This window comes from Cornus florida, unplaced genomic scaffold, assembly GCF_030987335.1.
Source record: "Cornus florida cultivar Cherokee Brave unplaced genomic scaffold, ASM3098733v1 CherokeeBrave_3.0.0_Hap2_Chr01, whole genome shotgun sequence".
Taxonomy (NCBI): domain Eukaryota; kingdom Viridiplantae; phylum Streptophyta; class Magnoliopsida; order Cornales; family Cornaceae; genus Cornus; species Cornus florida.
The window spans coordinates 14,766,403-14,779,769 of NW_026775571.1; the positions used below are offsets into that span (position 1 = coordinate 14,766,403).

General features: G+C 38.3%; 2 protein-coding genes across 3 annotated transcripts in view; one reads left to right on the forward strand and one right to left on the reverse strand.

The window, feature by feature from the left end:
- LOC132292465 (cysteine proteinase inhibitor 3-like) overlaps positions 1–3,785 on the forward strand; it is a 40,348-nt gene extending 36,563 nt beyond the window's left edge. The window contains exon 4 of one of the 2 annotated variants that reach the window (XM_059790377.1): positions 3,429–3,785. The gene's annotated coding sequence lies outside the window, so the exon portion shown is untranslated. The remainder of the gene's footprint in view (positions 1–3,428) is intronic. The other variant, XM_059790368.1, reaches the window with a different exon arrangement.
- LOC132269503 (uncharacterized) lies at positions 516–1,482 on the reverse strand. The gene is made up of 3 exons (XM_059770717.1): positions 1,350–1,482; positions 1,019–1,247; positions 516–936 (listed from the first exon to the last, which is right to left on the reverse strand). The coding sequence occupies exons 1-3, from the start codon at positions 1,480–1,482 to the stop codon at positions 516–518; spliced, it is 783 nt and encodes a 260-aa protein (XP_059626700.1).
- Positions 3,786–13,367: the final 9,582 nt, after the last annotated feature.

Here is a 13,367-nt window from a genome sequence, read left to right on the forward strand (position 1 = left end):
ATCTTGTGGCTATAGAATAACTCCAAAAAATTAGAAACATCATCCAGCTCCCAATCTTGAAAATCTCGCAAACAGCACATCCTAGGTCATCCTCCAGCTATCAAGACGATAGGAGTTAGCAACCGATGCATGTCTGTTGACAACAATCCTAAACAGTATAGGGAAGAGGCCTGCTAAAGTATGATCACCACACCAAACATCCTCCTAGAATCGAATCTCCCTACCATCCTGAACCTTGAATCTGATATGCTTAGAAAACTCGTTCCAACCATTTCGAATGACTTTCCAAGCACCAACTCCTCCAGAGATCCTTCCCATATATGAGCACCACCCCCCATCTCCTCCCCAAATCGGCACAAGTTAACTCTCCTTCATAACCAGTTACGTTCAATACCAAACCTCCATAGCCACTTCCCAAGAAGAGCCCTGTTGAAGTGCAATAACCTCTTAATCCCTATTCCTCCGGTCTGGATGGGCCTACACACCTGCTCCGAACGAACAAGATGATACTTAAATTAGTCCCCTAAATCTCCCCATAAGAAGTTCCTCTGTAGCCTCTCAATCGACGCAACAACTGTCGACGAAATCTGGAAGAGGGATAAGAAATAAGCAGGTAGGCTCGACAAAGTGCTCTTCAACAAGGTAACCCCCCCTCCTTTTGATGGATACTGCTTCTTCCACCTAGCAAGCCTCCTCTCCACCCTCTCCACCACCGAATCCCAAGCACCCACAATCCTTGCAGAAGCCCCCGAAGGCAAACCTAAATAAGAAATCGGAAAGGAACTAACTCCACAACCAAGTGCAGAAGCTAACTCCTCCATATCCTGAACCTCCCCCACTGGAATCGGGGCACTCTTCCCTACATTCACTTTCAACCCCGAAACTGCCTGATGAAGCCCAACTCCACGGCCCTCCCCATTAACTGACTGAGCGCCTCTGTAACAATAACGAACAGGAATGGGGAGAGAGGATCCCCCGGCTCAAACCTCACGAGCTACTAAAAAAGCCCGTCGGAGACCCATTAACCAACACCGAGAATCTCGCTGAAGAAATGAAGAACTCAATCCATCTTCTCCATTTTTCTCCAAAACCTATCCTTTCCAACATATATAACAAAAAGTTCCAATTGACATGGTCATAAGCTTTCTCTACACCCAGCTTAAACAGAACCCCTGGAACACCACTCTTCAACCTATCATCCACACACTCACTGGTAATAAGAGTAAAATCCAGAATCTGACGCCCACCTATGAAAGCGTTCTAAGACATCGAAATAACATCATCCAAAACCTCCCTCAATCTCAAAGCAAGGACTTTAGCTGTTAGTTTGTAAATGCATCCCAACAAACTAATAGGTCTAAAGTCCTTCACATCAGCAGCGCTTAATAACTGAGCTGGGAAGGCTCTAATCAATTTCCTTCCACCACTACCACTACCATCTTTTAGCACGATCCCATTGCCTTTCACTATTGCCTCCTCCATTGCCTTTCACCACCGTCACTTCCATCGCCACCATTGTTGCCGCCTCCACCACCTTCCATCACCGCCGCCTCCACCACTGACTTCCCCGACTGCCGCCTCCACCACCATCACTATTACACCCACCACTGCCACTGTGTTCACCATCACCACCACTATAGACACCTCAATCACCACCGCCTTCTTCCACCTCCATCGACTTCTGCCACTACCGTCACCTTCCACCGCCACATACACCGTTGCCGCCTTACACCACAACCACTTGCACCACTGCCTTCCGCCATCATCACCTACACCACTGACACGTTCCACCACTACCACAAATGCTATTGCCACCGCCTTTTGCTAACACCATCGTTGCCTTCCATCACAACCACCACCTACACCACTATCACTTTTCACGTCCACCACCATTGTCACCGCCATCTACTACTTCTGCCATTTCTTTTAAAAATGTATAAAAGAATGTTTATTTTGTTAATTTAACTTACTTGTCACAAAGAACGGTATTTTACATAATTCAATTTTGAAATTCATTATATTCTAAATTTTAAATTTGTTCAACCAAACAATGAAATAATTATTATAATTTCATTCCTACACATTTCATATTTGCAACCAAACAATAAAATGAAAATGACCATTCCATTCTCTTTTCATTTCCACTTGCATTCCATTCTATTCTTGCGCGCCATACACAACATCATGAGCATGAACTAAAAGGGGGAAATTGAGTACTTGGTATATATTTTGCCTATGCATGCTCTCTGAGGAATGTTGACAATTTGGATATTTGGGTATATATGTGTTTATATACATTTGAAGAACTTGATTAAATGTCTACATAAGTAATTTAGACATGATTTTAGCATTGGGATGCATTGGAGTAATTTCTATCATGTGTGGGTCATAGTGTGAGTACCACCTTGGCAATGGGTACATTATGGTTGTCATTTGGTTTATGGGTTGCGTATGCATGGCATATATGACATATTTGACAGATATATGCTATCCAAGTTTTAAAGAGGGTGGTTCAGTGCCTAAGGGTTGTAAACCCCTATGTATATTGGCCAATAGGGTGCGGAAGTGCACCAATTCATTTTAATGTGCGGAATATGATTTTTGGTATAGGCATTATCATTTTGCATTGTGACATTCTTATTGAGTGAGTCGAGCCATGGTGGAGTTCATGGGATTGCGTTGAGTTCATAATACATGGAGTTATGTGGACTCTATTACCATTGTGGTGTTGTGGTGGTCATTATTTAATAATGTGCCATTTGAGGATTGTAATTTGTTTATGGATACTCTTGATGATGTGTTATGATTGATACATGATTTGATTATATGATTTACTTGAGTTTAGTCAGATTATTATGCTACGGAGATTAAAGTTAGGGTGTATGATTTCCTTCATTTGACGGAGCTTAGAATCTTATGTTGTATGACCTTTTATCCTTGGGATGCCGAACATTTCTTGCATGTTCTTGGAGATTCCAAAGGACACACTTTACTTGTATAATCCACCATCCTATTGAGCCGTGGCGCTCACACCTATTATATAACCATTTTTCAGAACAAGGAGTTGCCAGAGATGACTTTTAGAGTTTATGATATACCTTGATTTAATTGTGGATATAATTTTTTATTTATTTATTTATATTTATTTATTTATTATTATTATTTTTTATACGTATATAACCTTTCATGTATATCTTGGGAATTCAATTCCTATGTTGCACTTCTATTTTTTGTGGTCGTAATCTCGTGTATTATTTTTAGAGTATGCAAGTGTAAGTGAATTCAATATGACGTATTTGAGGCCATAAGACCATTTTATTTCCAATGTGTGAGTTTCATCTTTAATGCACATTTCAATGTATGTTGCACTTATTCATTTGGATCACATTTGTCTATGCCATGATTCACGGACCTTTGATCACTTTCAGATGTTTGCAGGATATTCGGGAAGGGTTTCGGTGGCGCTTTGGACCTTGTTTGGTACTAATGAGGTGCCTAAGGCCTTAGACAAGGGAGGTTTTTGCACTTTTTGGTGCATGGGTGATTGATCACCCTCTTTGGGCACTCGTTCTATCGTTCACCCTTCCTGGATGATTGTACACCCACCTAATTATTATTTTTTTAATTATTTTTTCTTTTGCTCCATCTTCAAATAACCATAACTTCTTTGTTTTAAATCCGATATAGTTCATTCTTGAGCCTAAATTTATTGTTTTTGATCTGGCTATCCAATAGAAAGAGGCGAAGTAAATTATTAATATTAAAATATGTGTGAAGTTGATTAATATTATAATATGAATAATGGTTGTTTAGTTAGGAATAACTGATTTGATAAATATTATAAAATGAATAATGGTTGTTTAGTTAAGAATAACTGATTTGATGCAGGAGTATAGTTTTGATACGGTAGTATAATTGATATAGGAGTCTATTAATTTAGAATTTTAATATTATTTCATCCTAAAATATTGGCCATTTTTTAGAATCTAACTTTTTATGAAAATTATGAAAATTTTATTGTATTAGTAGTGAATGAATTATCAAATTTAATACTAATGAGCTAATAATAATATAATGATTTACTTTTTATCGATTCAATATAATAAAACTAAATTTTTAATATTTTAGAAAACATATTACTTTTATTTTTCAAATGGAGTCTAGTTTAGATGTAGTTATAACAGTATTATTTGTGTTAATTTGAATGGAGTGCAAAGTAAAGGGTATGTTGGTCATTTCGGAATACCACTGTGAGTAGGTAGGTTGTTCCCCCAAAATTGATATAGAAAATACTATAAAGGGGTAACCACGGACTGTTCTATCAACCGCAGTAGCTCAATCCAACCTCCCGAAAGCATCCATCGCCGCCGTTCAGTCCATACAAGGCACCCATTATTGATGGCTCTTCGTTGTGTGCTTGAGAAAGTGGGTAGACTTGGTTATAAGAACCATTTGAATTTGATGCAGAGATGTGTTATTAGTGTGATCTTTTTATATTGAATACCAAACCATCCAACAAAATTGTACTACGACAATATACTATACATGTCAAAAAACAGTGTAATACAGGCATAAAATGTACCAAAGTTCATGATACTGACAAAAGACAGGATGTTTCAAAATAAAACGAGTAAAACTACTAACAGTACCATTCATGATAAAAAAATCATTTTTATTTTGCCTCAACTAGTTCAGTTCATCATCCCAAGTGTTATATTCATTGCTTAAATAATTGAGGGGCGTTTTTTTGCACTGGACGTTATATATATGGTACATTTAAGGGTATTTGGGTAATTAAGGGTTAACTCTTGGTCCCGAGAGCTGCACATGTTCACGGTTGGTGGAGGGAGGGTAGTTATGTGCAACACTTTTCCAAAGTAGTAGGTAGTTATATATGCTTAGTTGATTAGTCACAAGGGTTGTTCTATGTACTACATAAAAAACTGAGGGCTATTTTTTGCACTTTACCGCATAATTAAGGTTTTTGATTTTTACATTATTTGATCTTTGATTCCCTAAATTGTTTCAAAAACGTTCATTAAAAGAGTATTTGGATGCTTCTTGAATTGAAAGCTTTCTAAGCTTACATTGTAGTAGACCTCGGTCGAGGCCCATTGGAGCCTTGTTGATTTACGAGTATTTTGATCCATCATGTTTTACTGAAAAGCAGTTTCAAATTTGTTTTTAAACTCTACCAACTGCATATTATTTATACTTCACTTATATATATAAATCATGCTATGAAAGAAAATAGTATACAAAAACATAACCTAAAATACATATAAAGAGAGCATATATATATATTTTTGATAAATAAATAAATAATTAAAAAAAGCGTTCAAGAGTGGAATGCATCCCTAACAAATCACAAAAACCTGGGAATCCTAAGGCCACAAGGAAGCCAAAAACTGAATAGTCTCCTCAGCAGATAAAGAGAGCATATATTGCATTCATCGTTAATAGAATTGGTGAATGTGATTATATTTGTTGACATCTATTGTTATATACTTAATCAAAGAGTTTAACATTACTTTCAATCCACCTTCAGAGCTACCTCTCTTTTCATTTATCAAAAAAAAAAAAAAAAGGTCCACCTTCAGAGATTGAGCCTGGATAATTTTCACTGATGGAAAAGCAGGTTGGGAAAGAGCAAAGTCTATTGACGAGTGAAAGGATGACTTGAAGGCCTTTAGGAAAAAGTATGACGCCATCTATGTCAGGGAGTTGCCTAGGGTTCTTAGGTTTTGGATATTGTTAACCTAGGTTGTAAACTTCCTTTCTCTTAGTTGATTTTGGTTTTCCTAGACTAGGTTGGTAGTTTTTTCCTTGGAGTTCATATAAATATCTCCATGCCCAATTGCTCATTGCTTTACTACTTTATTTGCTTATTGCTATGTAGATTGACTGATTTTTATTTTATGACATGAACTGAATTTAAAATTCGGTAATCTAGTTAAAAATTCAAAAGCAATAATTTTGGTAATATGTTTACAAGTCCTATTCGCACCCCTCTTAGTCTAGATCATGAGCCTTGCGCAGCTTTCATCAGAGCATTAGGTTATGGTCCTCACTATTAATTGGCATCAGTGAGGGTTGCTCTAAATTAATGACTAGGTCATGGAAGGCCTCAAGGAAGGCAGTCCCATATCGAGAACCATCATCTTCGAATGATGTAATTACAACTATTGGAGAGCTTGTATGAAAGCTTTTCTATAATATATGGATAAAAAGGTCTAGCTTATTGTAGAACAAAGCTTTTCCTACTGGGGAGGAGAGAGGTGGGCCGCCCCTAGGGTTAAAGGCCCCCTCCCCTTCCCCCCTCCCTTCTAAATTAATGAGTAGGTCATGGAGGGCCTTAAGGAAGGTGTTCCCATATCGAGAACCATCATCTTTGAAGGATGTAATTACAACTTTTGGAAAGCTTGTATAAAATCTTTTATAAAATACATGGATAAAAAGGTCTAGCTTATTGTAGAATAAAGCTTTTCCTATCGGGGTGGAGAGAGGTGGGCTGCCCTTGGGGGTTGGATTCCCCCCCTCCTCTACAAATCTCTCCCTCTTCCTCATTGGGCTGGGAGAAGATGAGAGGATTCAAAATGTTCTCTTGGTTTCCCAACCTGTTGCTTCGACAGACTTCTCTCCCTCGGCTGGATGTTGGTCGAGTTTTATCCAACCATCTTGCTTGCAATCCTAGATAAGCTAGGATTGGGATGTAGATGGGCTTATTCAATACTTGGCTTCCAATGGATTTCTTAAATTACTGGTCGACCCCATGACCCATCAATTAGTCCATTAACTATTTTTAACTCCATTGTATAAAATTAAAATTAGTTGTACTCTAAGTATTGAAAAAAATAATAGCCCGGTAACAACTACTTCGAAACCAATAGTTATCAAATAAACCAATCCCAACCTCAAATCTGTTTGTTAGGTTAGGTAACAACTACTTCGAAACTAATAGTTGTTAAATAAACTACTTTGAATGCTTATCAAGATGAAGGGGCTTACTTAATCCCAGCGTCCACCACATGTAAGCCAATACTTATGAAAGGAATGAAAAATAAAATATAGAATGGTATGAAGAACAATAAGAAGAACAAGAAATATGGAAAGAAGAAAAATGAAGGAAATAAGTCTTCTCAACAAGTTAAATGAACAACTGCACTGAAAGTGAGTAAGGATGACTTGAAAAACTTTGTGGAAGTTCCTTTGGATTCCTTGGTGTTTTATTTATTATTATTTTTTGATAAGTAATAATTGAAATAAAAAGGCGTTTAAGAGGGGAACGCATCCCTTAAACAAAAGTGGAACCGGGGTTTAAAGCCGTAAAGAAGCCAAAAAAATAATTAAATCCTTGGGAGAGGAATAAGACTTCCTCCTCACATAACTAAAAAGAAAGTGCATGATATGAAGTTTCGGAATCACCTTGGATGATTCTTTTTGATTTAATGGAGTTAATTCCATTGTGGATTGGTTTTGTCAACAAATTGGGGTTAAGAACTTAAAATCTAAAGTTCTTAGTGGAATATTTTCAGTCACTTTATGGAAGATTTGGTCAATCAGAATTTCTAATCTACATACTGGAATCCAAGAATAGAGTTCTCATGTAGTGCAAGCTATTATTTGGGATGTTATCACATATCTGAATATTAGTTTAGCAGATCTTTTAATTATTTTTGGTCTTTAGTTTTTTGAGATACTGTGTTTTTTGGAAATGGAAATATCCATTCCTTGATCTATAATGGAGTCTTACCTCTAGTTGTAATTGTATTTTTCTGATGTTTATCTTTAAAAATAAAAAAAAAATAAAAAATAAAAAACCATTCAGGAAAAAAGATTCTTTCCTTTTGAACATTCTACTATTCCTCTCATTCCAAATGCACCACTAGAAGCAATGTGGTACAACTCTCCAATAATCACGAACAACACTACTTATATGGCATCCTCTCCAAATACGAATCAAATCCTTAGGATAATAAGGCATAGCCCAACGCATACCAAACAGACAAAAGATAAGATTCCAACAATCCCTTGCCATAGGACAATGCATGAGAGTATGAACAACTGACTCACCATCTTGTTTGCAAAGGCAACACCAGTTAACAAGATAGTTGCCCCTTTTCCTTAGATTATCAATCATCAGGATCTTCCCCCATACAACGGTCCAACCAAAGAACGCCACCCTAGTTGGAGCCAAAGAACGCTAGGTAGTCTCCACAAAATATCAACGATATCAAAATCAAAAAGACATAAAAATAAGGATCGAACTTCGAATTAACCATGGGAAAAGGGGATCCATGTCATGTCATCACAACCTCTCCCAATTGCCTCCCGTTGATATAACAAATCCAGAAAAACACATACCTCGTCCACTTCCTAATCCTGAAAAGATCGTCAGAAGTGCACGTTCCATGTAATTCCACTATTATCAAGGCGATAACAATTGGCTACGTAGGCATGTCTATCAATTGCAATACTGTATAATCTAGGAAATAAACAAGATAAAGGCCGGTCTCCACACCAAAGATCCTCCCAAAAGCGTACACATCTGCCATCACGAACTTTGAATCTGATATGAGTAGAAAAAATAACCCATCCCTTCTGAATGAATTTCCATGCCCCAACTCCTCCCACGAGAGAGACCGGATGAGTAGACCAACCACCACTCTCTTCCCCATATTGGCATGAAACAAGCCTTCGCCAAGGGTGATCTTTCCCTCCCATACCTCCACAACCATTTTCCCAAAAGAGCTTGGTTACGGGGGACCAATCTTCTGATACCAAGACCACCAAACTTCATTGGCTTGCAGACTTCTTCCCAATTGACATTGTGATACTTAAATTCTTCTCCTCTTCTACCCTAGAGGAAATCCCTTTGAATTTTTTAAATCCTAGCAGCAACAGAGCATGGAATTTGGAACATAGATAAAAAATATGTGGGAAGGCTCGATAAAGTGCTCTTTATAAGCGTAACTTTCCCCCCTTTTGACAAGTATTACTTTTTCCATCTTGCCAATCTCTTCGCATACCTATCAATCATAGGCTCCCAACTCCCCACCATTCTAAAGGAAACCCCTAAAAGCAAACCCAAATACAGAATTGGAAAAAAACTCACTCTACACCCAAGGATTGCCTCTAAAGGTGAGATATATTGAATATCTCTAATCGGAACAAGCACACCTTTAGCCGCATTAACCTTCAGACCAGAGACAGCATGAAAATAGGCCAAGATGCACCTTAAATATCTAAGCTGAGACACATCAGCATCATAAAAAACCAGGGTGTCATCTGCAAAACGTAAATGAGAGACCTCCATCTGATGGACAGGATCTCTTCCCACCATAAAACCCTTAATAAGATCAATATCCTCTACCCTTAACAAGATTAATAACTCTTATTAAGAGCACTCTTTTGAGCCTACCCACTTATTTCTTATCCCTGTTCCAAATTCCATGCTTTATTGCTTAAAGGATAGAAAAAATCCAATGGGACTTTTTATGGGGTGGAAGGAATGACGACTACAAGTATCATCTTGTTAACTGGGATTAAGTATGTAAGCCCATGAAGCTAGGAGGCTTAGGTATCTAGAAGATGGTTCCCTTCAATAGAGCTCTTTTGGGAAAGTGGTTGTGGAGATTTGGCAAGGAATGTCATAGTCAATGGAGAAGGATCGTTTCTTATCCTTTTGGGGAGGAGAGTGCTTCCAATTTCTATAGCGGGAGGTGTAAGCGTGTGTAAGTTTATTTGGAAGGGTTAGGATGTCTTCTCTTTATATATTAGATTTAAGGTTCGCGATGGTCGATGTGCTCGTTTTTGGGAGGATTTATGGTGTGGAGATCAGTTGTTGTCACTCTTCTTTCCTAGACTTTACAGAATCGCAGTCGATTGACACGCCTTTGTAGATGATTGCTATCGCTTAATAGCAGTGGGGTTATTTGTGATGTTCATTTTAGACGTTCTTTTCAGGATTGGGAGCTGCAAGAGGCCTTTGCCTTCTTGGATTTGTGGTATCAGTAGGAGGCAATTGGCAGAGGTAATGACGACATTGTGTGGGTTCCTTCTTCCCAGAACATTTAATGTCTGGTCCATGTTCCTATACCTTTCCTACTTCATCGGTCCAGTCTTTCTATGGAAGACCATCTGGCGGTCTAAGGCTCCACCTAGAGTGACATTTTTTGTTTGGATAGCCGTATAGGATAACATACTCACACTTAACAATCTGCGAAAGAGAGGTAATATTATTGTCAATTGGTGTTGCCTATGCAAAAGTGATGAGGAGTCTGTGGATTATATCCTTATGCATTGTCCGGTGGCATACGATTACTGGAACCTTATTTTTGGCTTGTTTGGCATGCATTGGGTGATGCCTCAATCTTCCAGATGTCTGATCAATGCATGGAAAGGATGCCACGTTCGATGTCATGCACGAGATTATTAGAGGATTATTCCACACTATTTATGGTGGTGCATTTGGAAAGATAGAAGTAACATAGTTTTTGAAGGGAAGGAATCGCCCTTGTCGACTTTGAAACTTCATATTCTTCGCTCTATCTTTTGCCATATTAAAGGAAGCTCTTGCTCCTCATTTGTAGACATTGTTGATCTATTGGACTCCATAGGTCCTTAGGTTTTTTTTTTCATTTTGTATTCGGGACGCATTCCCCCTTTTGAATGCTTTTTAATCGATTATTACTTATCAAAAAAAAAAAAAATCCTTTGCCCTTCGCATAAGTCTGCTTAATCCCTCCATAATAATAAGAAAAAGGGAAGATGACAGGGGATCTCCTTTGTCTTAAACCCCAAGAACACCCAAAGAAACCAGCGGGAGACCCGTTCACAAGAACAGAGAACTTGACAGATGAGAGGCATGTCTCTATCCATTTCCTCCATTTATTTCCAAACCCTATTCTCTAAACCAAATAAAGCAGGAAATTCCAATTCACATGATCATACGCTTTCTCAATGTTAAGTTTGCACAAGACTCTGGGAACACTACTTCTCAATCTAGAGTCCACACATTCACTTGCAATAAGAACTGAATCAAGAATTTGCCGTCCTTCAACAAAAGCATTCTGGGAATCCAAGATAATCTCATCCATCACTCCCCTCATCCTAAGAGCAAGGACTTTAGCCATAAGCTTGTGGATACAACCCACTAAGCTGATATGATGGAAGTCTTTAATGTAAGAAGCACCTCATTTCTTAGGGATAAGGGAAATGAAAGTTGCATTTAGCGACTTCTTAAAGGTACTAGTAGAATAAAACTCCTAAAAAGTGCCCATCACATCATTTTTCACAACCGCCCAACTTTCGATAAGAAGCTACATAGTGAACCCATCTGGCCCGGAGCTTTGTCCTTGTTACAACTTGATAAAGCCTTTAGAACTTCTTCTTTAGTAAAAGGTATCTCAAGCCCCTCCCTATCGATCTCAGAAATAGCCTCAAAATGAAGACCATCAAGTTTAGGTCTCCAAGCTAGCGGCTCGGTATAAAGCTTTTGATAAAAGAAGCAATCCCATTTCGCATATCTTCCTCCCTTAACATTTCTACACCTTTAACTCGAATATGTCCTATATGATTACTTCTTTTATGAGCATTAGCGAGTTTGTAAAAAAAATTTGTATTGTGATATCCCTCTTTTATCCAAAGAGCCCAGGATTTTTGTTGCCATGATATCTTCTCCATACTAGCAATCTTAGCAAGAGTTGCTTGACAAGAAGCTCTTCTAGAACGCAAAACTCCACATTCCCACCTGCCTCTTCTAGGCTATCAATCTCATAAAAATCAGTAAGGACTTTATGCTTCCTTTATTCAAGATTCCCCAAAACATCTTTATTCCACTTCTTAAGATCAAATTTGAGAGCCTTCAACTTCGTAGTTAACATGAAGCTAGACGAGCCTGTAACAACAATCCCTTACACCAAGATTGAACTTTCCCTTGGAAGTCCTCCGCTCTTAGCCACATATTCTCAAATCGAAACGGAGACCTTTAAGAACATAAACCTCTACAATCCAAAACCAGAGGAATATGATCAGATGTGACCTATGCTAAAACTGCTTGAACGACATCTGGGAATTTTTCTTCCCACTCCCTAAAAATCAAGAAACGATCCGGCCTTGAAAACATGATTGGGTCCCTGGAAATTGACCATGTATATACTGTGCCTTCCATTGGTAGATCAATGAGAAGATGCTCGTCAATGAAATCAGAAAACTGATCCATTTTAGAAGACCTCCTTCTTTCTGTGGATCTCTCTCTAATGGGAATCTAACAAAATTGAAATCCCCACCCAAACACTAAGGAAAAGACCATATTTCTTGAGCATATTTTAGCTCCTCCTAGAAAAAAGGATGATTAATATCAACAACTGGTCCATAGGCTCCAGTGAAAACCAATCTGAAATTATCCTCTTCCAATTTGAACTTGCAAGACACTGAGAATTTCCCCATCCACACATCCAATTGAGACAACCATCTACAATCCGACATAACTAAGATACCGCCCGAAGTACCTATAGCATTCAAGACCTCTCATTCCACAAACCTTCCTCCCCATAAACTCCTAACCACCCCATCAGAAATGGATGGCAAGTTTGTTTCTTGCAAACAAACAACTTGGGCCCCCCCACTTCCATAAAGCTACCTTTACCACCCTCCTTTTATTCGGTTCGTTGAGAATACGAACATTCCAAGTAATAATTCATAGCTTCATTAAAAACTAGATAAGATGATCTCCCCTCTTCCTTTCTTCGAACTCTGACTCCTAGTCATTCCCCTCTCCCTCACCACCCCTTTCTTCCTTTTATAATTGACTTCAGAGATAAGATTCTTGATCTTCCGTGCCCCTTTTAATGCACACTCTGGTGCAAAAATGACGTATTAAAATCCTTGATTTTCATATTATTCACATTAAAGGCAAAGATATCAGCCTCGTGTTCGCTACTCTTCAGTTACAGCTACCTCTATTCCTTCCACTATTGCTTGAAGAATGGATAGTTTCTGGTTACTGTTCCCCTATGAAGAAACACCCAACAACTCACTAGTATCTCCTATATTTCAATCATCCAGTCCTTACCCAAGTCAACATCTATTTCTGAACAACCAGGTCTCTCAATTACCAATAGTTCTTCCTCTATCACTTCAAAAAAATCATTCTCTAGCCAAGGGATATACTCATTAGAGCAGACTTGTTGGATGGAAACCAGATCAGGAGCCACCTCCTCATCACAATCCCTTCCAAAATCGAATGACTCTTTAAATGAGTCAGAATCTGTATTATAGTCTCCTATCCCACTACTCAGGAAACTGATCAATTTATTCTCCTCAACCCCTCTAGACAGCATGTAATTAAGGCCTTTCAAGGCTAT